This window comes from Mercenaria mercenaria, chromosome 8, assembly GCF_021730395.1.
Source record: "Mercenaria mercenaria strain notata chromosome 8, MADL_Memer_1, whole genome shotgun sequence".
Classification (NCBI taxonomy): domain Eukaryota; kingdom Metazoa; phylum Mollusca; class Bivalvia; order Venerida; family Veneridae; genus Mercenaria; species Mercenaria mercenaria.
In genome coordinates this window covers 22,016,627-22,044,620 of record NC_069368.1, presented here as the reverse complement: position 1 = coordinate 22,044,620, position 27,994 = coordinate 22,016,627, and the positions used below count along the sequence as shown (strand labels likewise).

Here is a 27,994-nt window from a genome sequence, read left to right as displayed (position 1 = left end):
AAAACTAGGTCAGTAGTCAAATAAAAGAAAATCCTTGTGACTTCTCTGGAGGTCATATTTTTCATGGGATCTGCATGAAAATTAGTCAGAATGTTCATCTTGATGATATCTAGGTCAAGTTCGAAACTGGGTCATGTCCGGTCCAAAACTAGGTCAGTAGGTCAAATAATAGAAAAACCTTGTGACCTCTGTAGTGGCCGTATTTTTCATTGGATCTGCATGAAAATTGATCAGAATGTTCATCTTGATGATATCTAGGTCAAATTTGAAACCTGGTCAACTGCGGTCAAAAACTAGGTCAGTAGGTCAAATAATAGAAAATCCTTGTGACCTCTCTAGAGGTCATATTTTTCATGGGATCTGCATGAAAATTGGTCAGAATGTTCATCTTGATGATACTTAGGTCAAGTTCGAAACTGGGTCACGTCCAATCCAAAACTAGGTCAGTAGGTCAAATAATAGAAAAACCCTGTGACCACTCTAGAGGCCACAGTTTTCATGGGATCTGCATGAAAATTGGTCTGAATGTTCATCTTGATGATATCTAGGTCAAGTTCGAAACTGTTTCAACTGTGGTCCAAAACTAGGCCAGTAGGTCTAAAAATAGAAAATTGTTGTGACCTCCCTGGAGGTCATATTTTTCATGGGATCTGTATGAAAATTGGTCAGAATGTTCATCTTGATGATATGTAGGTCAAGTTCGAAACTGGGTCACATGCGGTCAAAAACTAGGTCTGTAAGTCAAATAATAGAAAAACCTTGTGACCTCTGTAGAGGCCATATTTTTCATGGGATCTGCATGAAAATTGGTCAGAATGTTCATCTTGATAATATCTAGATCAAATTGTAAACTGGGTCGCAAAATGAAAATTGGTCAGAATGTTCATCTTGATGATATGTAGGTCAAGTTCAAAACTGGGTCACATGCGGTCAAAAACTAGGTCAGTAAGTCAAATAATAGAAAAACCTTGTGACCTCTGTAGAGACCGTATTTTTCATTGGATCTGCATGAAAATTGATCAGAATGTTCATCTTGATGATATCTAGGTCAAATTTGAAACCGGGTCAACTGCGGTCAAAAACTAGGTCAGTAGGTCAAATAATAGAAAAACCTTGTGACCACTCTAGAGGCCATAGTTTTCATGGAATCTGCATGAAAGTTGGTCTGAATGTTCATCTTGATGATATCTAGGTCAAGTTTGAAACCGGGTCAACTGCGGTCAAAAACTAGGTAACAACATAGAAAGACCTTTTGACCTCTCTAGAGGCCATAGTTTTCAATGGATCTTCATGAAAATTGGTCAGAATTTTTATCTGATGATATCTAGGTCAAGTTCAGAAGTAGGTCACATGAGCTCAAAAACTAGGTCACTATGTCAAATAATAGAAAAAAAACGACGTCATACTCAGTTCATGTAGGAGCAGGTGAGCGATTCAGGAACATTATGGTCCTCTTGTTTTAAAAATGCTTGTGCAAGAACTGACTGAAATTTGCAGTGGAAAATACCACTATCAAAACTAGAGATGCTTTTGAGAAAAGCGCATGTCTCCCACAACTGCCTAATCATCTAAATAGTAAGTCAGTCTTTATGTACTGTTTACTTAATCCACATGTGCATGTGCTTTCTTGACACCAAAAGGACGCCTATACTACTAGTAGTATAGGCGCCAGTTTAGGGGTAAAACTGCACAAGAAATCTGAGTGTTTTTGTTAAATCAAGGGCCATAATTCCGAAGTGCCTAGGCCAATTTGGCTAGTTATAGAACTTGGCCAAGCACTTATTGGCAGACACATTTTGTTGAAGTTTGGTGAAGATCGGATGAGAAATGTTCAATTTAGAGTGCGGATAAGTTTTGTGACAGACAGACAGACTGGAGTAAATCAATATGTCTCCCACACCACTGTGTGTTGGGAGACATAATAATTCTTTTTAATGATCAGTTCAAAATTAATATAGATATTTTGAAAATTGAAAATGTTCCTATCACCACCCATGGATTTCTGTCGAATGATATGATATCATTGACATTGTCTTATATTTAAAGAGAAATCAGATAAAAACCTTGTTACCCAGAAGTGGATCTAACAGAAATTTCCTCAGTCAGTGACAACTTCCCCTCCTGAACTAGAAGTGAAGGCCGTCTCGACTTTGGTTTCAACGTTATATTTATAAGTCAAGATTCTTCATTCTTGCCACATAGAATGTTAACAAGCAAACTAATTGCAGGCTGTTTGATTTTGTCCCTCTGTTGTAATGCCTCTTACCTCCCTAACACTGGGTTAATCAAAACTGTCACAAAAATATTTATTGCATGTATTTCAGTGAATTATTGAAATACTCGAGTGAAATATATCTGGTATTTTCACACTGAAAAATTTCAAATGTATTGTTGTCTCTGTTTTGAGCTAAGCAGGTTGGGTTTATTTCTTATTTTTATTTAATATAGAAAGGAGACCTAGAATTTCCCTGTGGTATCATATAATGCACAAGCCAGCAGCTGGATAAAATCACCATTCTTCGGCAAGCAAGCCAAATGACTTTCTCACAAGAAGGTTTAAACCCACAGACATGAATGTAAGTGATTCAGTCAGAGATCAAAACCACTCTGCCACAGAAAAATTAATGAGAAAAGACGCTAGCATTTTTGGAAAACACTGAACACATTTGATCTCCTATTTCTATTCCAATACACGTGTTTCACTATTTCAGTACATATGCTTCACTAGTTCAGTACATGTTTCACTATTTCAGTACATATGCTTCACTAGTTCAGTACATATGCTTCACTATTTCAGTACATATGCTTCACTAGTTCAGTACATGTTTCAGTACATATGCTTCACTAGTTCAGTACATATGCTTCACTAGTTCAGTACATATGCTTCACTAGTTCAGTACATATGCTTCACTAGTTCAGTACATGTTTCACTATTTCAGTACATATGCTTCGCTAGTTCAGTACATGTTTCACTATTTCAGTACATATGTTTCACTATTTCAGTACATATATTTCACTAGTTCAGTACATATGCTTCACTAGTTCAGTACATGTTTCACTATTTCAGTACATGTTTCACTACATATGTTTCACTATTCCAATACATTTGCTTTGCTATTCCTAGCCCAATGTGGTTCCGAGAATACTTGTGTATGAAAAGAATTAGAACCTACAGGGTTGTGGTTTTGATGTGATTCTTATAAGTATAAAAATTTTAATTCCAAACCTTTATTTTATTCTTAAGTAAAATAAATGAGATTTGAAACCAAAATGTTCAACCCTGTTCGGTGCCTTTGTCTTTGTGAGCCATAAAACCCAGATAAAATTATAATTGTGTCCATAGGACATGGATGCCCCCATATACTGTGCAATCCTCTAAATAGCAAAGTTTTTAGTACAGACCATCTTCACATGAAGAATGTTCAACTAAAAGTTTGAATCAAATTGTATTCAGAAAAGGTTGTGCATTTGAGCAACTTTGAATCCATTCCTTCAAAAAGTGTTAAAAAATTTTTTTTTTCACTATGGCCCATTTTGTGAAATTAAGAAGGAGCCATAATTCTAGACAAAATAGCCACAGAAAAAAGTCCATTATTTATGGTCATCTTCACATAAGGTCCTTCATCTGAAACTTTCAATACTGTTTGAGTTGGACACACAAGATTTTTCTCCATATAGCAAAATTATCAAAGGGCAATAACTGTGGTTAAAAAGTAACAGCAAAAGTTCCTTTCTTCATGGTCATCTACGCATCAAGCTTGTTCATCTGTGAAAGTTTGAATAAAATCAGACTAATAGCATTAGAGGAGTTGAACACACAATATTTTTCTCTATATTCTATACAGCAAATCTATCAAAGAGTCATAACTGTAGTAAAATAGTCACAGAAAAAATGTCTCCTTCATAGTCATCTGCACACCAAGCTTATTCATCTGCGAAAGTTTGAAGCGAATCAGGCCAATAGTGTGGGAGGAGTTGGACACACAAGATTTTGTGACGTATGGATGAACGTACAGACAGCAGCAATGCTAAGTGTCCTCCACATACTAAGTGTGAGATAATAAAATTGATGCAAGATTTAGTAAAACTGAAATATTTGATAAACATGTTTAACACCATATTCATGAATTTATTTCACACATAATTACATGATTTAACATGTAACACAAAAGTTCACATTTTATCAAGACATTTTATCTTTTCTTACATTATAAATCGTCATTAAAGACACTATAAGTCTGAAAACTGGTGCAATTAACACAGTCACTATTGGTATACTGTAGTATTGTATGTAGAACGTCACATCTCTGACCGGTAAAATACCAAATATTGATATTGTTCCATGAGTTGTCGGCGGAAGACATCGAGTTCGCCAATACTGTAGCACCTGATTAAATTTGTCACTGGAAAGATCTGTAAGTATCAGGTCTGCCTGTAAACAGAAAGATAAACAAGCATAATCATATAAACCTAGATTACATTACAGTCTGTCAGAAAAGACGGTAAACTATATGTGTGTCCATAGGACACTGGTGCCCCCACTTCCTGTCACTGTACATGGTTTCATGACTAAGAGAAAAACCTTTTAAGAGATACACTCGAAACCCATTATAACGCTACTCGATATACTGCGGTATTCGTTATAACGTGGTAGGCTCTTGGCTCCGGAATTTCGGGGGTAAAAAAAAAAAACAACAAAAAAAAACCGAGTCCGCGGATGTTATTTAATTTGATCATAACCAGCGTTAAAACTACAAGTACCTGTGTACTTTGTACTTTAACACCTTTGCAATGACAACTGTGACAAAAATCAATTATTGTCTGTTAGCTTACTTGAATGCGTATCGCCTTTGTTAAAGTTTGAATACATGTAGACATGTGACAATTAGGCAATCAGTACCATGTCAAAATTAGATTGTTTGCATAACAAGCGTATAACATTGGTCAGTCAACTATCAAACCGTTTAAGTTTGCACCAGTTAAGCGGATGACATGAACACTTGAGTGAATAAAATCGAACAACAGGCCCAGTTTTGTAATAAAATGCAGCTGTTTTTCATAATCATCACACACAATTCATCAGAATTAACGAAGATTCGACACACTGAAAGCCATACTGAGAATGTTCTCCCTTTTTAAAATCGTATATATTTACGACGGTGATTTAACAATTTTCTATCTTATCGATTTTATACAATGTCATGTATTCAAAATTAAATTTTTTAAGACTGTCCGCGTTTTTTCTCTTTTAGTTACATAAACCCCCGGGGGGCCAGTGCAATTGCATTGCATATGTAATTTTCACGACCACGCACTCCTCACACAGCGTTATACTTCCGGGATATACAATTTCAACTTTCTTTTAGAATTACTACAAAATGCGAAGATGACACAGCGTTATAATTCTTTTAATGTATTTTTCAGTAGCATTTATTTTAAGGTAAATAATGTCCCGTTTACACGATTCTTATTTCTTAACATAAAACTGCGTCCAAAATACGTCTGATACATTACTGGTGGGTGGGGTATTGCATATACCGTTGATACGATCAACCCGCGTTATAAATTTAACCCCGCTAGATCCGCGGGTCTTGAACCTTGGACCCCGACGACAGCGTTATAACGGGGTCCCAGTGTATATGCAACATAAACTTTTAAGTACTTAATGTGTATCTTTAACTCAGTCAAGGAACATAAATCTGGTCTGGTTGAGTGAAATCCCAGACAGAACACAAGGTGTATGACTTAGCATAATACATATTAACAATCTCCAAATGTTTTATGACTTTAGGTCATATACTTTTTGAGACACATGTAACACAAAGTTTTATGCTCTTAATCCACATTTTTTGACTACCAGTAAGTCAATTTTGGTTATAACTTTGGCCTTTCAGAGTGAAATCCAAAACAAAACTGATGCACAAATTCACACACTCAGATCCATGAAATGGTTCTAGAGGAGGTCATTTAAAGGTCGTTTCTATCTTTAGCTCTAGCGGCCCCTAAAAGCAACCAAGCAGCCCATCTGAGCAAATTGAGAGGAGACCTTACAATGATGTTAAGACCAAGTTTGATGAGGATCCATCAGGTGTTACATGGGAAGAATTTTTTTTAAAGGTTTTTCAATTTTTAGCTCTAGCCACCCCTAAATGTTGCAGAGTATCCCTATGAACAAACGTTAGACAGGACCTTGCCAGCATGCTGCAGACAAAGTGCGTGCAAAGTTTGATGTAATTCTGATCAGTAGTTTCAAAGGAGAAGATGTTTAAGTAAATTGTTGTTAACAGATGCAGGATGACAGACACTCTGCCTATACTTATGGTTCAGGGTGTGCTCACAAATATTGAAGGGGATTTGAAGAAATAATTATATAATCTTGGATGATGATATGTTGTCTCTGATGTGAAATTCCTACATCTACTTTTGTAGTTTCTAAGTTACTGTTTAGATACAACAGTGAAAAATAAATTACTTAAATAAATTAATAATAATTCATGTTACGAAGCTTGTGTACTTCCTCTCATTGTCGTCTGTCAATGCGTCAAGGTTAATTCTAATATCCAACTTTATCAAAGGATGCAAAAATATAGTTTGCCTACTAAACATTTGGCCATGACACTCACCTTTATCAAACATAAATATGGGGAAAGGTACTGGGTTAAAAAGTGAAAATGAGGTTACAATAACATAGCTAACATAGATAACTATTTTCTCTCTCACTTTTTGTAAACTTTCCAAGTGAAAATGAGGTAAACATAAATAAAAATATACCTGAGTATTAGACAGTTGATATATATTTGTTTCTATGGCAGCTTCAGTGCGTAGAGCAATCACAAGTGTAAATCCCAGTAGACTGGTCCATGCCGTCGTCAACACCAGCAAGCTTACCCTGAAACAACAGTGTACCGTAAATGTTCACATAAACTTAAAGCACAGAAGTTTAGAGATGAAGCATCCATCTCACTGGGATGTCAGCTGTTTCAACCCCAAAAAAGGACTGTTTTTCAATTTCAAATTTGTGCTCAGATACATCCAATCAAATGATAGACTTTCAATACTGGTCTCCAAATACAGTAAACCATCTAGGATCAAGTATTTAACTGCAGGACCTGCTTAAACTTCTGGCTGAAGTCGTCTAGCAGTCATGACAAAAAAAGTTATAAGAACTCATTCCTTACAAACAATGCAGAATTATTATTTTTACTCTTTTGGCAACTTCAGTTTATCTTTTGTAAATATCTAAGTAATGACTGCTCTGATTAAAAGGGCACACTTCCAGATTTTGGTGATTTTTTTTTCTCAAAATTTTAAAAGCTTAATGCTTTCTTGTACATATTACCAGAAATAATTGTGAACATAATCCAACAATCAAGTTATTCCGAGAGCTCTAGACAGTATTATCACTTAACCAATAATAATATGTAATTTGTAAAGCTCTAAAGTGCTAATTAAGCAACTAAAAAGTAATTATTATTATGATTACAAAACGTAAGTTTATTAATTAAACTTGTAAAAATTCTTTTGAGTTTTTGATATTCAATACACATTGCTAGTACCCTATCGGCTGTCATCCCAAATTGATGTTATGCTCATTCAACTTTTCTTATGCAGTCTGAGATTCACAGTGTTGCTCCTTTGGCAAGCCACTTGATTCAGACTGGATTGTATGTTAATTCTTCATTGAAAATTTTAATGTTCATCAAAGTCATGCCCCTGTAAGCTACTCATTCACAAATGGAGGAAGACTGACACTATATCATAGATTTTTTCTGAGATCAGGGGCTTATAATAAGCAATAAAAAATAATTTATTCGAAAAAGTTGGCTAAATAATGAGCAAAGTGATAAACATTTTGCACTTTAGTGAAACGCCTCTCACTCAAGCAGCAAAGGCTCAGGTAATTCAAGTGGACCACGGACATTTTCGATACATTTTCTATTTCTGGATCGCTAAAAGCCCTGGATTACTCAAGCAGTTTGCTTATCTTCCATGATATTGACAGCTCTTTTACTGTAATTGGAATTGTACAATTACCATCTTTTAATCCTTTTTGGTGACAGCTTGCTCTTGGCAAACATATTGTCAATGAGGTAGTAGAGCAACACACATAATGTTGCTATATACACAAGTATATACAATATATATGTAGTAGGTAGTTTGGTTACATCAAACTCTTCATGAATGGAGTCCTGAAAATATAAAGAATATCATCAATTCTAAACATCGAGTATTTCCGTATCCACCTTAGCATAACACCCAAGGTGAGCAGATAGGAGTATCATATGGAACAATATGTATTGTATTTCATTAACTCACTGAAAAAGCTTGTGCTAAAAGATAAAATAAACAAAAATGTATAAGAATATTTTATATTATATATACATTCCATAAGCATGTACTGTTAGCACTGTGCTAAAAATTTCCAGTTCATGCCTGCATTTGTTCTTATCGTGTCAGTAGCATAGCTACCTATTTGAACCCAGCATGTACAAATGAATCAGTGTTCTTGTTTAGTACACATTCTATGCACCATTTTTTCTCAATCTTTCTCTAATATGCATATAAAATAAATATTAGCTACCAGTACTGACAAAAAACAGGATCCTTGAAACACAACTTACCATAATCTGTTTATAGTTTGTGTGCCAGTCCACCAATGACCTGTCTAGTTTAACCTGTCCACTGTGTACAACTAATGCATGCTGGGATGAAAACTGGCTTAATCTCTTATGGAACTGTATCAATAGTGAAATTGTTGAACCTGTCAAGAACAAGAGGGCCAAGATGGCCCTAAGTCACTCACCTGAGAAACACACCATAACAGTGTAAATATGTTTTACCTAGTGATTTCATGGGGACAAATTTTCTGATCAATTTTCATTAAGACTGGACCAAAAAACGTGGCCTCTTGAGTGTAAACAAGCTTATTGTTTGGTTTGACCTGGTTACCTAGTTTTCGACCCTACATGACCCAGATAAAAATTCATTCCATATTTCATGCACACAAACATTCTGACCAAGTTTCATGCACATCAAATGAACAAGACTGTTAACAAGCTTTTCCTTTAATTTGACCGGGTGACCTTGTTTTTGAATCCATATGACCCAGTTTCGAACTTAGCTTTGGAATCATCAAGATAAACATTCTGACAAAGTTTCATGAAGATAGGGTCTTAAATGTGGCCTCAAAAGTGTTAACAAGGTTTTCCTTTGATTTGACTGGGTGACCTAGTTTTTGACCCTATAAACCCAGTTTTGAAACTGGCCTAGAAATCATCAAGATTATCATTTTGACCAAGTTTCATGAAGATAGGGTCATAAAATGTGGCCTCTTGGTTGTTAACAAGCTTTTCCTTTGATCTGACCTGATGACCTAGTTTTTGACACGACATGTATGGCCCAGTTTTGATGCAGGCCTAGATATCATCTAGAAAATCATTCTATGCAAGTTTGTTTCAAATCAAAGCATAAATGAAACCACTTTATGGATGAAAGGGCCAAACTAGAAAATATTGCCCCTTTCAGGGGCAGTAACTCTAGAACCCATGATGAAATCTAGCCGGTTTTCGAAACAAAACAGAGATCTTATTGTGGCTTAAGCTGTGTGCAAGTGTGGTTAAAATTAAATATAAAATGTCACTTCTATCGTGTTCAAAAGGTAAAAATTAACAAATTTTTGCTCTTTCAGGGGTCTATCAGGGGCTGTAACTCTGAAACCTACGATTGGGTCTGACAGATTCATCATGGAATCCAAGATTTATTATAACTGAAGTTATTTTGCAAGTTTGTATCAAATCATACCATAAATGAAGTCTCTATATGGCTGCAAAAGCCAAAATAGCAAATTTTGACCCTTTAAGGGGCCATAACTCTGGAACCCATGATTGGATCAGGCAAGTTTTTAAAAGGAACCTATATATTATGATTAAAGTTAATTGCAAAATGTGGTCTATGTCGTGTTCACAAGCCAAAAATAGCAAATTTTGGTCCTTTAAGGGGCCATAACTCTGGAACCAATGATGTGATCATGCCAGTTTTTGAAACGAACGCAGATATTATGCCAATACAAGTTGTGTGCAAGTTTGATTAAAATTGATTGCAAAATGTGGTCTCTATCGTGTTCACCAAAAATTGTGAACGGACGATGGAAGGATGGATGGAGGGCAGACAAAATGAGATCACAAAAGCTCTACTTGTCACTTTGTGACAGGTGAGCTAAAAATATATGAATTTAGTCAGTTCTTCCAGTCCTGGACAATGAAAACACAGTGAATCTTGAAGTTCATAACCATCTAAATACAAAATGTATGAAACTTAAACCATAAATAATACAACATTTGGTCAACAAATGAAAACATTGCAAGTCTCACCATGTAATAATGCGAAAACTGCTGCAACAATGGACACCAGTAGCAAACAAAACCCCGACAGCCTGTAAATTTCCTCTCTAGACATCCTCATACTGTCCATTTCAGGCCACATGGACACACCTCCTCCAACATTTAAACTGTCCACTTTACGTCGGGTTTCCTCGTGTTTTTTCACAAGAATGGTCTGTTTCTCCTTTAATAACCTACCTGAAAATAAATAACCACACAAGCTCAGTATTGGGAACAGCAATTCTTCGGCCTGTGCAATTTTTACATCTTGGCCGTTGAAAAATTACTCACAAACTCAAAAAGATTGAAACATTTAAATTATTGAAACTCTGGATAATATTTAAAATGATCATATCAAGCTCTGCAAAAACATAAAGCTCAGACAAGGCCAAGATAACTGCATACCTAATCCTAAGCTCTTAGGAACATAACTTGCTTCTTTAACTACTTAATAACTATCAATACAAATCAAGACAGAAATCACAACTGAGCTGTTTACACTTAGGTATAAAACACATGGGCCTGTTTATGTACAAGAAGGCCTGCACATATACTCTCAGCAAAACTACTCTCTAAAGGAAACTACTTTTTTATGATTACTGTTTTTTTTGTCTCTTTCTTTCACATTGTTTTAATGTATCCAATTTGTTATAGGTCTCCGAGACAAAAAATCAGAAACTAAATTGATGGGCAGCCTCCGCTACACACTTTTTCCAATGCTTTCCATGGGTAATGTCTGGCATTATGGGTATATCTCGTACAAGATGAAAGATGTTTAAATAATCATAGTCGATTTTTGTTTTTGTTGGGTTTAAAATTACACTGACACAATTATAGAGCATATGGCATCTTTCCAGCTTTGAAGACAGCAGGCACCTTGGTAGAAGAGCCAGCTGGATGGCTTCCTCACATGAAGAATTCAACACCCCGAGGAAGGCTCGAACCCACATTGGTGAGGGGCAAATGATTCAAAGTCAGAAACCTTAACCATTTGGCCACAGAGGCCCCTCAATCAAACAAGAGCTGTCCGTAAGACAGCCCGCTCGACTTTTCTCAGAGCTTAACTCTGAATTAGAGCTTTGCGAGTCAAAACTTTATAAAAAGTTTAACCAAAAATTCTAAGTTAAAAGGGGCATAACTCTGTCAAAATTCAATCAGAGTTATGGGGATTGTTTCTCCTGGTGTAAACTTTGATAGTAAGTAACTGTTTTTAGTTTAAAGTCAATAGCTTTGATAGTAACAGAGATATTTGACAATCAAAAACTTTAACCAAAAATTCTAAGTTAAAACGGGGCATAACTCTGTCAAAATTCAAATCAGAGTTATGGAGATTGTTTCTCCTGGTGTAGACTTTGATAGTAAATAACTATTCTAAGTTTCAACTCAAAAGCTTTGATAGTAACAGAGATATTTGACTTAATCAAAAACTTAAACCAAAAATTCTAAGTGAAAAAGGGGCAGAACTATGTCAAAATTCAAATAAGAGTTATGGGGATTGTTTCTCTTGGTGTAGACTTTGACAGTAAATACTTATGTTAACTTTCAAGTCAATTTGACAGTAACAGAGATATTTGACTTTATCAAAAACTTTAACAAACAGTGACGCCAACGCTGGGGTGTGTGCAATAGCTCTACCTTTTCTTCAAAAAGTCGAGCTAAAAAGCATTGTGACCTCTAGAATGTTCTGCCACATGTTCATGTCACAGCCATGAGAGTTCATTAAAATTTGTAATCACATGTGTTATATAGGTTTATTGTTGTAAATCCAAAAGCATTGTCAATATACTGGTTTATACTTAATATATAAGAAGTTTGTAAAACACATATGCCCCACCAGGAGGTACCGGTAACTGAGAGTGTACTTTTCAGTCTAAAGTATGCTGTGACTTTGACCTTTGACCTAATGAACCCCCAGCAATAGGTGATCATATGAAGTTTGATGATCAAAGGTCAATCTTGAGCTACAGATCCTGAACCCTTTCTAGCCTCAGGGTTACAGAGGCCTTGACCTTTGACCTCCTGACCTGAAAACTATATAGGTAAACTGATCACAGACAATAAGGTTAATATGAAATTTTATGGCCTTAGGCATAAGTAGTCTTCAGATATCTATCAAAAACAGTTTAAAGTGGAAGGTGGAAAACGGATGTAGAATCATCTGTGTATACTATTAACTTACCCTAATAAAAGAAATTCATGAACAAAGGAAGTACATGAACAGTATCTAAACTATCTTAATGGCAAATAACATCACATGACAAAACATCAACACATCAGTTATATTCTTATGCAGAAAACTGCAAAACAGATCCATATGAACAAGCAAATTCAGAGAATAGATATCCCCTGCCAAACAGGATAAAGATAAACATTTTCTTTTTAGTTTTAGTAACAATGGCTTAGACCTTGACTAAACCGACCCAAATGTAAAAGAACTTTGGTCACCATGTAAGTGACCTTCATAACAAGAGAGACCTAATTGTATAACATCCCAGTTCCTCATTCTTAACTTAGCTATTAAGCAAAAACCATTTTTCTTTATTAATGCTTAGCCTTACGTTTTGAGAAAAAAAATCAAACAACACCAAATCATAGAAAGAAAGAGTTGTTTCACATGAAAATTGAACAGCATGTAAAACATGTATATTACTCTACGAAACAAGTGTCAGTATACTGATATAAACATTGAATTCTTGAAAAGGACTGCATAAAGGGGCCCCACTTCTGGACAGTCAAGCGCCTTAAAAAACTCACCATTTTCAAGGAACTGTTACATATGTTCATTTTGATGCATTTTCAATAGTGTGCGAGTGTTTAAATTTCACATAACTAGGTAGAACACAGTTTTCAGCAATTGTTTATTTTTATTTCTTTACAAATGGCATTCATTTTCAAAGGGGGACAACTTTTTCAGAATGTTTTAAGTATCCGTCGTACACGTACGGGACAGTAGGACAGAACATGTAATGGTCAGGTAAAATATTGATAAAGATGTTGTTCATTTATCAATTATTTCTGTGTTTTTGATGATATACTCCTAAACCTTAAGTAACAAAAAAAAACAAGATATCAAAAACACCTGTCTCTATGCAAGCTACCTATTCACAAAACTTGGTCTATTTATCTCATTCATGGATGGAGTTATTATGCAAAACAGTTTTTTCTCTCTATTTCTATTTAATAATCATGACCTTTACTTTGTTCCAAGCAGCCTAAAGTGAGCCTTGGCCTGGTCATGATACCTCATAGCAAAAACAGATTAAGTACCGTAGATACCCATGTATAATGCGCACCCATGTATAATGCGCACCCCCGATCTTAGTCCAAAATCCTGGGAAAAAAAAAAAAAAATTTTGGTCAATTTTTGAGGTGGATGGAAAACGAAAGTAGAGCTTACATCGACACCGGTAATAAATTTTATCTCCGCGGCGGAGAGCAGCATCGGTCTCACGGTACTATCGATTTTTGTTTTCTCGAAAATAAAACCAGTAAATTATTGTTATATTTGTTGTTTTACCTTTTTTAATTCACTATTTTGAATAAATAAATAGCAGCTGATTCAATATTTCGGAATGGTATCTTTCAAAATGACATGAGCTTCTCAATTAAAACTGATAACAAAAGGTGTGATAGTCTTTTTGTCACGATCATAAAGCCAGTAATTACCGGCAATTAACGTGTCACCTCGTGTCAATTGTGTTGTTCACAGTTTGATCTCGGTTAAAGATAATTCTCGATCTTTAATTAGTATCATAATTTTTGTGATTTATAAACATTTCTTTCGTCAAAATACTTTTAAATTTATATGAAATTAATTTTGTTTGAAAGAAAAATAAACAATTCGATTTTTTACGGAACGTAACGGCAATCTTAGATTTTAGCGGAGACAGTAAGCGCGGGGAGTAGTTTCCCTTTACCAAAATGGCGAACATCGGTAACAAACTTGTTTTGAAGTAGGAAAATTGTCTATACCTGTGTATTATGCGCACCCACGATTCGGGGGTGGTCCCGGGGGTCAAAAAACTGCGCATTATACATGGGTATCTACGGTAAGGACTACTAGTCCGAAGGCCCATTTGTCCTAAAAGCAACATTTAAACTGAAATGTGACACCAAAGGGTTAGAGTAAGAATACAGTTCATTCCTTCTTCAATATTGGTTTAGGGTTTGGGTAAAAGATAAGTTCATTTATCAATTTCAGATTTTCAGACAAATGGGTCTTTGGAGTGGCATGTCTTCAGACAGGCAAACAGTCAAACTACTGGGCCTACCTACTATTTAGCCTCCAGACCACAAGCTTGTAACCACTAAAGAGAAGGGGGAGATTTTTCAGATTATTACTGCAACTAGAGTTGTCACATGAGTGACGAATTATACCCCCACAATATGGCCTTGTCACAGAACTAAGCCAATGTCAAAGCTGGACTTGCTTAACCTTTGACCTACTGACCTCAAAATCTATAGAGGTCATCTGCTGGTCATGAGCAACCTCCCTATGAAGTTTCATGATCATCGGCCCAAGTGTTCTCAAGTTATTGTCCGAAAAAGGTTTAAATGTTCCGGATCACTCTGACCTTTGGAACTCAAATTCAATACAGGTCATCTGCTGGTGGCCTGGTGCACAGTAAAGTGCCCAATTCAGCAAAAAATCATGTACATAGCCCCATCTTTCAAACAGTACATGATAGAACTATGAAATAAAGTTTATAAGTAAGGTATGATACAGATGTAGATGTGGAGGTGAACATTTATCATGAAAATTTAGAAATAAAGTAGTGCGACAAGTTTAAGTAGGCAAAAATTAGCCATTTTTGCATGTAACGGGTTAGCATCTAAAATTTCATCATTTTTGTAAGCTGTCTCACAGAAATTCTGTTCGTTTTTACATCTTCACTATTAAATTTTGTGAAAGAAAAATATTCTTTGCTTTCATTTGATATATAACAACATGTTCTTCTGTATTTCTTGTTCTGAGAATCATGGTTTGAACCAAAGTTGTATGGATGTAACGCCCTAGAAATCTGAAAATGTTATACTTAAAAATGTGAAGAAAAAAGTAGTATCTTTTGGTGCTAGAACATGTGGGATGGCCTTGAAAAGTTTGAAAAATATGTAAGTTGAAATAGTCAAAGTATCATTTCTGTACATCAAGTCTATAAATAAATATAGCCGAATATCTCGTCAAAAGTTAGTTTGTGACAAAAATCCGTAATGTCCGTCCCCCTACCATAAACTTCATTAAGTGTTATAAAACTAGAAGTTTGCAGCACATTTTTATTACATATGATGACATGAGTAACATTTCCAAAAATTGTTGAAATCCATCAAGCAGTTTTTTAGATACTGACAAAAGTGTAAAAGTTATATGTAATGTCCGTCCCGTAATGTCCGTCCCCACTTATCATTGATTTTAAATGTTGTATATATATTGTTATTTTCTATCAAATTCAATTCCTTTTATTTCTGATTTACCAATAAGAACTGAAATTTTTAAAAAATGCATTTAAAATCAGTAAAATACATTGTTTTGTGACATTTTTTCTTAAAAACACAGTGTGTGTAAAAAAAATGTCAAAATTTGTTGAAATCTTCAGCAAAATGAATCAGTTTCATACATGAATTTTACTTTCATATAAAGAACTCATGAAAAAACATGAAAAAAGACTAATGAGTATATATATAAAGTAAAACTTTGCCAAACATTATCTATAAGCACATTTAAAGTGTTGGGGACGGACATTACATTTTTGTACTAAAACTACATGTTGAAAAAAGTAAGTAGAGTTTTAGTCATCTGTCTTCTTGAAATTTATAGTGTTGTAATTTATAAGTTTTAACATCATATCCAGAAAACTATGCCCCCCTTTTGTCCCTTAGTAATTACAAAAACGTTTTGAAATGCTACCATACTGTTTAAACACTTGATCCCCCTCCCCTAGTGCCCTACTGTATATTTCTTATCTTTTACATTTTCTCTTATATTTTCATCAACACAATAAAGGGTCATAAGATGCATCAAAATCATTCCTTAATTAAAACAACATAATTAATTAGTGACCTATTGAGATGGCAACAACATGCCATAAAACACAGGTGGCCATAGAAGATCACAAAATCACACTTTCTCAACAGGGTGCCAATATACAAGGGACCATAAAACCCCTAAACTGGATCTTAATTGATCATTATGGAATCTTTACCTAAAACAACACTCTTTGATGTAAGTGTTATAATCCAGTGTATTGTATAAAATTAAAACCCCTAGTAAGGATATATTTTGCCTTTTTTGCCAAGGACTTCCCCCTTTTAAAAAAAAAGTATTATATTAAATTAAACCGTGAAAAATTAAAAGACTGGTACAAGTATACAAACAAGTATACAAAAAAAAAAAAAACAATGTGTTGAAGTGTTATATTTTTTCATAGACAGAACATTATTATGTTATCATTATTTCTTTTTGTACCATAAACACAGCACTGATAGAAAGCTAAACTGATACAGTAATGTTATGGTCATCTACATTTAATATGCTTGTATTCTACTGGAAAGTTGTTAGATACGGATAAGTTTTATGTGAATGCATGTACTGCATGTATGTTTTTTTCTTTGAAACAGAACAGTACTTGCATACATATGATAATATGCAGTAAAGAATTGATTGTAAAGCTGATTTTGACAAATACTGCTTAATACTAGCAGAATACTTTTTGAAAATTAGTAAAAATGAAATACTTCAATCTTGCTCGCTTTTTAACTGCTATTTGAATGAATGTCTGAAATGAATTTCCTTTATCATTTAGTAAAACCATTTATTATATTTATAGACATATTACCTATTGAAATGACACAAATGTTTCCTTAGTTAAGAAATTTGAATTTCAGAGTAATATATGTTCCAAAGTAGTTATAAAAGCTGAACCAGTCATTTTATGTAATGTCCGTCCCCCGTTTCCGGCACTATTTATTTATGATATTTTCTGCTTAAATGTAATATAAATAAGGGTATTTATGTTTCTACTTTGTTGTTTGTATTAATTAATTGCTTTAAAGGTGTTTTCCTGCTGTAAATGTTCCATTTTCCAAATTTTATATTAAAGTGAATTTTACAATTAACAGAAAATAATCATAATTTCAGAGAAATTAGCTATTTTTTTAAAAAAAATGGAAAAGCAAAGAGTTAAGGCATATATTTTCGTTATCTGTGACCTCAAACTATTAGAAAATACACATAAAAGAAGTGGTTTTGCATAAAACATTTACAGTAGGAATCTAATTTGAATGACAGTGTAATGTCCGTCCCCAACCCGACATGGCAACTTAAATCCACTTTTTTGAAAAAAATTCCCAAAAAGTTATCTATTTGGGTACTGATCCTTGTGCACAACATGTTGAAGTGTAGAAAAAAGGTATTTTTCAAGGCAAAGTAAAAACTTTATTTTTTGACTTAGATGCTAACCCAATTGGGCACTTTACTGTGCACCAGGCCTGGTCATAACCAACCTCCCTATCAATTTTCATGATCCTAGGCCCAAGCATTTTCAAGTTATCATCTGCAAACCGTTTAACTGTTTCATATTATTGTGACCTTGACTTTTGACCTACTAGCTTCTAAGTCGAACTTGACCTGTATTTTATCATGTTACACTTGTGTACAAAAATTTATGATCCTAGACCCAAGGGTTCTCAAGTTATCATCCGGAAACCATTTAACTGTTCCAAGTCACTGTGACCTTGACCTTTGACCTACAGACCTCAAAGTCGAACTTGACCTGTGTTTTATTATGTTACACCTGTGTACCAAAAATTATGATCCTAGGGCCAAGCGTTCTCAGGTTATCACCCGGAAACCATTTAACTGTTCAGGGTCACTGTGACCTTGACCTTTGACCTACTGATCCCAGATTAGAACTTGGCCTGTACTTTCTGATGTTACACCTGTGTACCAAAAATTATTTAAATCAGTCAAGCCTTTCATGAGTTATCATCCAGAAATCATGAAAACCAATGGACGGACGAACTGACCAACAAGCTCACTCCTATACACCCCCGCCAAACTTCGTTTTGTGGGGGTATAATAATGAATATCATTAGCAGTATAGATTTAATCTGGATTGCATGATCTGTTTGTGATGAAAATTTATCAGGACAAAAGTATGAAAAGGTCAAACCTGGTGTCATCCTAAGTTTTGCAAGCATTGGGCTGACTTTGTCTTCATTTCTAAAACTGGCGTCAGCTCGTGGAGTGTTTGGTGTGAGATCCCTGTCCACCCTGTGAACCAAATGGATCATACCTCCTCGGCATGGTGTGCCATTAGATATGGTTGAACTATTTCCTGTAATAGGGGTGCAAGACTTGGACTTCCTAGCACCACTGTCTGAAGTGTCTGCCATGGTGTTACCTACCATAATTAAAACAATTTATAACTTTATAGTCAACAGGCTGTATATACTTCCAACTTGAGTCACTGAGTCTTCTAACTATGATTTGATCATGTAAGATACAATAATATAGTATACTAACAAATCATCTTTATTAGTGGGGGAAATATTTTCTCAGATTCAAGTAACTGCATCAATCCATAAATTTAAATCCTAGTGTACAAACAAAATTGAGCCGCACCATGAGAAAACCATCATAGTGCATTTGCGACCAGCATGGATCCACACCAGCCTGCGCATCCGCACAGTCTGGTCAGGATCCATGCTGTTCACTAACAGTTTTTTTAATTGCAATAGGCTTTGAAAGCGAACAGCATGGATCCTGACCAGACTGCACTGATGCGCAGGCTGGTCTGGATCCATGCTGGTCGCAAATGCACTATGTTGGTTTTCTCATGGTGCGACTCAATTACTATTAAAGTCTAACTGCATTCATTGTGAGATATAAGTTTATTTGTTTAGAATGTTTTACCGAGTGCATGCAGAATTTTGGACCTAACTTACATATTTAATGAGGTTTACCATCGGTATTCAGTACATATTTCAGAGCGGTCACATTGCCGACATACTTGTGTCTCTGTAACAAAACATCTTGCAAAATGGTACATGTTTTCACATATCAGAATGTATACTGCAAGCCACCTAGTCAAAATAATAGGATGTTTCGTGACAGTATGATTGATAACTTGACTGTCGCTGTCCTGTCATGTCCAAACTTATTCTGCATATTTCTGTTAGCAAGTTTTTTTTCAGCCGTTTTTATAGCCGTTATTCTACTATATTCCCAATGCCAAAAAGTATGTATTTTTCCCAAAATGTGTGCAAAAATTCCCCAATCTACATTCTGAAAAAAATTTCATTAAAATTGCACAAAATTGACCAAATTATGGACAATTTTGTAATGGAAGCATGTTAAAGAGGTTGTACAATGTGAAACAAGTGTATGAGAAAGTGCTTAAACACATCCTTACTATATCCTATGGGACTAAATATTTCCTACTTTGGAACATTTACACGTCAAAATTCCCAGTTTTGGGGGTAAAGGCTATGTTCCCAAATTAGCTAGAAACAAGAGCTGTCTTCACAGGATGACACATGCCCCCGATGGCACTTTGAATGAATAGTTATGGCCGATGTTAGAGTTTAGGACCTTTGACCTACGGAACTGGGTCTTGCGCGCGACACGTCGTCTTACTGTGGTACACATTCATGCCCAATAATTTTAAAATCCATGCATGAATGACAAAGATATGGACCGGACACGCCCATCAATGCACTATCATGAAATATGACCTTTAACGTCTAAGTGTGACCTTGACCTTTGAGCTATGGACCTGGGTCTTGTGCATGACACGTCGTCTTACTGTGGTACACATTCATGCCAAGTTATTTGAAAATCCATCCATGGATGACAAAGATATGGACCGGACACGAATGCACTATCATGAAAAATGACCTTTAACGTCTAAGTGTGACCTTGACCTTTGAGCTACGGACCTGGGTCTTGCGCGCAACATGTCGTCTTACTGTGGTACACATTCATGCCATGTTATTTGAAAATCCATCCATGGATGACAAAGATATGGACCGGACACGAATGCACTATCATGAAAAATGACCTTTAACATCTAAGTGTGACCTTGACCTTTGAGCTACGGACCTGGGTCTTGCGCGCGACACGTCGTCTTACTGTGGTACACATTCATGCCAAGTTATTTGAAAATCCATCCATTGATGACATGATATGGACCGGACACGAAAATTGCGGACAGACTGACAGACCGACAGACTGACAGACGGACAGACAGTTCAAAAACTATATGCCTCCCTTCGGGGGCATAAAAACCCTGGTTAGGAAATCACAAAAAAAATCCATTGGGAATGTTTTCTGGTATATATATACAATGTATTTGTTATGATTACCTCTGTTAATGAATTTATGTTCACATAAAAGCACGACACTGTCCCACTGACCTTTTTTTAATGTATATTTTGTGTTTTGTTTCTGCAATTTAGTGTCATCAGTGATCCCAGGGTCTGGAATCGCGCTATATAAATGCTTATCTCTGCAATTTATCCTGTTGCGATATCGAATTTACCTGAGAGCTGTTATCGCACATGTAAATAATACGTCGTAATGGATTCCAGTCATTTCTGAAAGGGCAGTGGCTAGAGAACCGGAATCGGTTCCCTAGACAGCGAACTTATTAGTCCGGAACCGGTTCTCTAAGCAAAATACCGTGCATAGGCTAGGGAACTGGAATTTTATTTTTATGCATAATGCTGCCGAAATCCACTTGTTTTCTTGGTAAGTGTCATGCATATTATTATCTTAATTAATTTTACCATGCCCTTGCATTTATCTGCGTTTACTGTCTCCAAAAGTGTACCGCCGCATACCGTGTCCGCCATATTGTAATGATACAAACTAGTAGGAATTACTTTGCCGTTTTTTTTTTTTTTTTTTTTTTTTTAATGTTATTTGCTTTAAACATGTACTATGTTTAAATTGTTAAAATATGAAATAATATTGATTTCTATTAGCGTCATTACATGTTTATAGATGTACAAACTAATTTAATTCCCATTAAAACTTCCTGCAGATTCTTTGATCACTTAAAATACTGGTTTGTAACACCTCGACACATCACGTTTAAAGATATGTGATCAATAAAAATTAACAGAAATTACTTAATTTGTTTTTAATTGTTTCTTTTATTTTATTGTACCTTTTAAGTTTAAATTTCAAGTTTATTTCAGCTTGCTCCAAGGTAGTGGCTAGTGAACCATCACCGGTGCAGCAGACCTGAGGTCTAGTGCACCGTCATTTTTGTTATATATAAAATATAGCCATTCTTTGAAGTATAATTATAACATCTTGTCACCAGTAATATGTATGACCATTATTAAAAGAATGAAGTAAGATAAACCTTGATTTACCTTTTAATTTACTGATTTACCTCAACACGCTGATCTTCATTCTTCGGCAATCTTTATTGTCTTTCACAGTTTTAATCATGGATTTCGTGAGATGTAGCTATTGTAATCAATAATATAACAAATATTGGAATTATAAACAGTTTTCACCGTGCATGTACATTATAAAATATTTGCTTGCAAGATGTCAATATTTCCGAATTTACGGTCCCATGACATAATAAATCTGAAATCAAGATCGAATTTCAATTTTGATATGTATACTTACATATATATCCAAATACAGACAATAATTATTTTTATATATTCGACTTAAATTGACAAAAAATATATGGTATTCATGAAAATTAAAAAAAAATCAAAGAAATTCATTCTGTCATTCGGAAATATCTTAGTAGCTCACTAGCCACTGCCTTGCTCCAATGCCGACGATTTCCGCATTCATTCGTATAGTTTATTTTATCATTCCAATATGGCGGACAGTATGCGGTGAGTACACTTTTGGAGACACAGTAAACACAAATAAATGAAAGGGCATGGCTTGCTGAAATGGTAAAATTAATCAAGATAATAGCATGCATGATACTTACCAAAAGAAACAAAGTGAATCTTGGTGGCTTTATGTATAGAAATAAAAATTTAATTAAAATTCCGGTTCCATAGCCTATGCACGGTACTTTGGCTAGAGAACCGGTTCCGAATGAATAAGTTCGCTGTCTAGGGAACCGATTCCGGTTCTCTAGCCACTGCCTTCTGAAAGACCCTGGTGATCCGCTCTGTATTGAAACGGGAGTAGATATCCGCAAGCACCTATTCACGACATATTTGCAAAGATTTTAAGTAACTTCTTTAAAATTATGCTTTATATTCAATTCATCTGAAGTTTCTACATGATCATCAAATATAACTGATTAATGCACTCCGAGCAGGCAAGTCTGACCATAATTACTTCTTTCTTTTCTGAATAAAATCAAATGTAACTGTCAAAACTATTCAGTTAACATTGGCGGGTTGTATAGGAGCTTATGGGGTGGAGTTAGGCAACATATTAAGGGCCCTATCAGCGCGCAAAGCGCATGTGGCTTGATTCTACAAAAAAAAAAACCTTACAATTACTAAAGTTGAATTTCCCGGATTACCTCCAACGTGAAGAGTTATATGTTTTTTTTCCTCTGGTATCCGGTATTTACCGGATTTCCGGCATTAGGCAAAAATTGCATGAGAACACGTACTATACTATAAATCTACAGTAGTTTTTATGAATCATCTCATTTGATGATAAGTGGAATGGTACAAACAGTATTTATGGACAACATACTTATTTATATTTATTTACATTTAGGTCACAGCATAAAAGAACACATTACAATACATAAATATCACAGACATGTCATTCATAAAACATACTTTCTAAAAAGAAATCTCAATTCTTTACATTAAATAGCACAGTATCACAATTTGCATACTTTTAATAAGATAATACCAAATGTCATTACTAAAAATTACACGTGTTATTAAAATGCTAGGGACCTATGGATAACCCATTAAGCTAAGAGCTTATTTCTAATGGGGTCCATTTTACACATAAAATGATGTAGGACAAGATTACTGGGGGTCAAGACTTAGGTGGAAAACGGAATTATTAAAAGTATGCTTAAAAATTATATCACAGACACATGTATTCCAACAGAGATCAATAGTATACAAAATCACTGTTACATTCTGCTACTAGATTTTTTATTAGATGCTCTTTGACCCTAGATTTGTACCTCTGAAAACTTTCAATTGATTTAATGTTACTAGGTAAGGAATTCCAATCCTTTATACCGCTGTAATAAAAAGTCTGTTTACTTATACTGTTGACACTAGGTACAGTAAAATTGCATTCACTAGATCTTGTATTATGTTTTATACTGTCGCACTTTCGTACAAAATTATCATTTAAATAAGGTGGACATTTGTTGTGAAATATTCTATACATGTGACTTAATCTTAGTTGTGTAACTCTATTTCTAACATTCAACATGTTCAATTCAACAAAATCTTCACTTGTAATAGACTCTCTAGGGGAGTAACCTTTAATATTTCTAATAACCTTGTTTTGCATAATCTGTAGCTTGTTTTTTAAACCTTTGTTTAGGCCGTCATTTTATGAAATAAGCTGTAATTTAAGTTCCCATTAAATGGGTAATTAAATGACCTGTATACCCAGTAAACACCTGACGTCGTACCGACGTTGGTTAGACGTTGGATTTTGGTCGCGACGTCGGCGACCTGAATCCAACGTCTAACCAACGTCATAACCACGACGTCTAATAGACGTCAGACTTAGACGTCTAGGAGACGTTGGAATTAGGTTGGATAGAAAGTCTGTTTAAATGTTTTCATTTATGAAATTAACTGGTGTAATTTTGCTAGTATAGTTTAAAGATAGTTATGCCTGAACTTATAAATAATAGTTCATTCGCACATCAAACATTATCATTAATTATGTTACAAAATCGCATGAGATTGTCTATTTTCGGAAACGTATTTCTTTTTAACCAATTTAAAACTGTTCAGGAAAAAATTGCATTCTATACACATGTATAAATTATTCTAAATTCACCTAAGGATCTTCTTCTACACATGTTGTTTATTAGTCATGCCTTCGCGAGATAAGCCTGCATCGGTTTACACAAGTCTTCCGGTAATTTGATATTTGTGGGATAAGATAAAGCAAGTTTATAAATACTTTACACAAAGGGATCCGCAACGTGAGTAGCAGATTTTTAAAAATTGTACTTTGTTTAATAGTTATTCTTTTTAATGTTACGTATTCTTTCAAAGATTGATGCATTATGTTTATTACTTTAAAAATCAATTGCGTTTAACATAAAACTTCATTACATTTTATGAGGCTATAGAGATTTCTTTTAGAATTTAAAATAAACATGTTTGTTTTGCACATAGCAATTATGTTCTTAAGTAATAGCTCTAGCGTACTTGTATCAGTTTTCAAATTTTATGAAATGATGAAACTGTCAAATTTTATACATTTCAGATGGGAATTTTAGCGGAGTTGAAGAATCATGCAGACATGACTAAACTTGAAAGTTTCAGTTATCTGGATTACCTTTTTTGAATTTATGATATTAGACTTATGTCGCTATCATGTGAAATAAAGATGATAAAATAGATTTGTTGATTACTTGTTTGATTGCAAATTCTGTTGAAAATTTGGTCAGATTTGGTTGGAAAGTGGTTAGAGTTTGGTTGGAAAATGGTCGGATTGCGACGTCTAGCCAACGTCGGGATCCGACGTCTAAACGGTTTGCAAATCCAACCAAAATCCAACGTTAATCCGACGTCGGGGTCCGACGTCTATACGACGTCTAACCGACGTCAAATGCCTACTGGGTAGAGACATTTCTTTTTTTTTCAGCTTTACTCATTATTTTTAGGCCGCATTGTGTTTTCTGAGAGTCTAGATATATACTGAGAAGAAAATGATAAATAGGTCCAAGTTTGTACTAGGCCTACAAAATCTGCTGATAAGATCCCTTTAAAAATGTGTGTTTTTGAATTATCAATGTACAGTCTTTTTCGGCGAACGCCGTCTAAATTCGTTTTTGTTACCTATGCCACGTGACTCCAGTTTGCAAATCAAAGTACTTGATAACGCATTATAGATAATTTATCAAAATGGAAGATTTATGTAACACTCTGCCTGATTGGGCGAGAGTGTCAATTTCTTTCACTCTGTTGATTGTGCTACGCTGAGTGAAATGTAGACAAAGCGTTTATCCTAAACGACGCTTTTCACAGTTTTAAAGCTAACCTTGGCTCAGTATATTTAGCAAGAATATTGACATATCTCAAAATGATAAGTAAGTTTAATAAATATGATAAAAACCTGTTCAAATACCAACATATATCAAATTAAAGAAAGAGCTGAATACGGTCTGTGTATCACATGAATAAGGGTGTGATAAGAGTCTTTTATGTAGAGAAGTGCTTTTTAAAAGATATTCCTTGTTACAATTGTCGTCTGTATATGAAAAGGTTTTTGCTTTTGTGACTTATTCAGATTGCATATTAAAATGAGTACTTGTTTGCTTTAATATATTTGTTATAAATTATTTAACTGATTTATTATATATGAATATGTTTCTTTAGTATGGTATGCAAATATTGAACTCAGTTGAAATCTGTTTTATTATATATATGCCATAATAATGACTGAATCTCATTACACTGAAATGAAGGTACGCTGCATGCAGTTTATATATGTGACATACTACGGTCAAACTTTGCTTATGAAACAAAAATATTGAAATAATTACAATTGTATGTTTTGCTTGACCTTCACTTTTTTATAGGTGTGACGTCATTGTCCAAAGATTCATGAATAGCGAATATGCATTTGTTAAAGCGGGATCAGTTGGCCTATTTTAGAAATAAATAAAAATAATAAATAAAAAAATCCTTTAATTGATTTTTTCTCATGTATTCTAATCAAACTTGATTTGTAGCATCTTTATTAGGCCCGTAGCCAACTTTGTTCAGCTTGGACATTTGACCCCTTTTAGGGGCTGCTAGAGCTAAAACTAGAAATGCCTTTATACAGCATCTCATGAACAGCTTGCTGGATCTTTGTCATACATGGTCTGGAGCATCATTATAAGGTCCTCTTCCAAATTTATTCATATAGGAACTTGGGCCCTATTAGGGACCACTATAGCTAAAAGTAGATATGCCTTTCTTCGCATTAACCATTAAAATGTAATGGATTTTTATCAAACTCGATGTGTAACAATATCATAAGGTCTCCTGCTATTTTGTTACAAATGGGGATAGGGACCAATTTAGCTAAAAATATAACACGTTTAATGACCTCGCTTCATGAATCTTCATCAAACTACTGCTGTAATTATTCGTCTAAGGATAAACGAAACAAAATTGCAACCCTACGAAACCTTTGCGAAAAATTAAAAGAGAACCATTTAAATTGTTAAAGTGCGGTGTTTAGTTTTGCAATTTGAAAAATGTTAGATGAAAGATGAATGTTAGATGAAAAATTCATAAAATTCTTTCCTTATTACAATTCGCCGACCATCATTTTTAAAGATATTTCTTGTTTACTCTATCTTAAATTTGTGATGCACATAATTTCTGTATTTTCACTATTTTTAACAGCTATCATTGACAACGCGCCTGCTAGTCACAATCGTTAACAATTGCTATGCGGTGCAACATAGACATGAAAGTGTAAGTGTTCGATTTGTTTTAAGTATTAAAGTGCGTGTGTACTAATGAGGCTTCGATAAGCTATGCGGAGCTGCCTGTCGGTTTCGAGATAAAACATACGGTTAAATGGTGCTGCCACTTTGAGCGCCCACCGCACCTTGAGGTTGTTCTGATTTCGAAGAATGTCATCTTTCCAAAATAAATAAGCGGTCTGATTTTCTGTATAGGCATGTGAACATTTTGCTTTTAAAAACTAATAAAAGACACAATCCCTACAGGTGCGTTTTTTTCCCAGCATAAACTAACTTTTATTACCTCCACTCCCATGGACTTACATTTACCATTTCTGTATGTCTATAAGTTTGTCTAAATTTTGCCGTTTGTATTTCAAGAAGTATCTGGCATTAGACATCATAATTATATGAAGTTGTTCAGATGGTCCCTCAGTGGCTTTTGGCGGTCAAAATATGAATATAAGATATGCATCAAGGGCCTGAAAGTTTGTGTTGCATGTATCTCAAAAAGTATTTGACTTGGTGTCATTACAATGTTTTTAAAATATTGTCATTATGACAATGTTATCGGAACATTGTTCAGCATGTTAAGTTGTGCGCCCGAGGTTTTATTTGGGATCGAACCCACTCCTAAACACGCCCTCCCTTCTCCAAAAACAACAACAAAAAAATAATAAAGAATAAATAAATTGATAAAATAAATAAAGTATGATTTTTTTTTCATTGTTAACATATAGAACTTAACAAGAAGTGTTAGCACTAGTGTCCTATGAACAAACACCTAGTTATGATTTTAATATCTACGGCCGTGGTATAAACTGCAATCATTTTGTTCATATTTTTGTTTTCTTTAATTCCTTCTTTCGTTTTTTTCCTTTTTTTCTTTGGGGTGGGGACTGGGAGTGTGTTTGTGGGTGGGTGTGATAGGAGAAGACAGTAATAAGTTAAAGTCTAGTCTCGTGCAAAAACCAATTTGTCATCGTATTATATCCGAAC

General features: G+C 34.7%; 1 protein-coding gene across 3 annotated transcripts; it reads right to left on the bottom strand.

The window, feature by feature from the left end:
• Nucleotides 1-4,108: 4,108 nt before the first annotated feature.
• LOC123565825 (uncharacterized) lies at nucleotides 4,109-22,940 on the bottom strand. 3 transcript variants are annotated; one of them, XM_045359604.2, is made up of 7 exons: nucleotides 22,866-22,940; nucleotides 18,548-18,778; nucleotides 10,371-10,577; nucleotides 8,622-8,761; nucleotides 8,035-8,189; nucleotides 6,772-6,889; nucleotides 4,109-4,432 (listed from the first exon to the last, which is right to left on the bottom strand). In XM_045359604.2, exons 2-7 carry the CDS (start codon nucleotides 18,768-18,770, stop codon nucleotides 4,184-4,186), a joined length of 1,092 nt encoding a protein of 363 aa, XP_045215539.2. In that variant the 5' UTR covers nucleotides 18,771-18,778; nucleotides 22,866-22,940; the 3' UTR covers nucleotides 4,109-4,183. The 3 variants fall into 3 exon arrangements, with proteins under 3 accessions (XP_045215539.2, XP_045215542.2, XP_045215540.2); XM_045359607.2 differs by lacking the exon at nucleotides 22,866-22,940 and adding an exon at nucleotides 20,918-21,032; XM_045359605.2 differs by lacking the exon at nucleotides 22,866-22,940 and adding an exon at nucleotides 19,323-19,556.
• Between the last annotated feature and the right edge of the window lie 5,054 nt (nucleotides 22,941-27,994).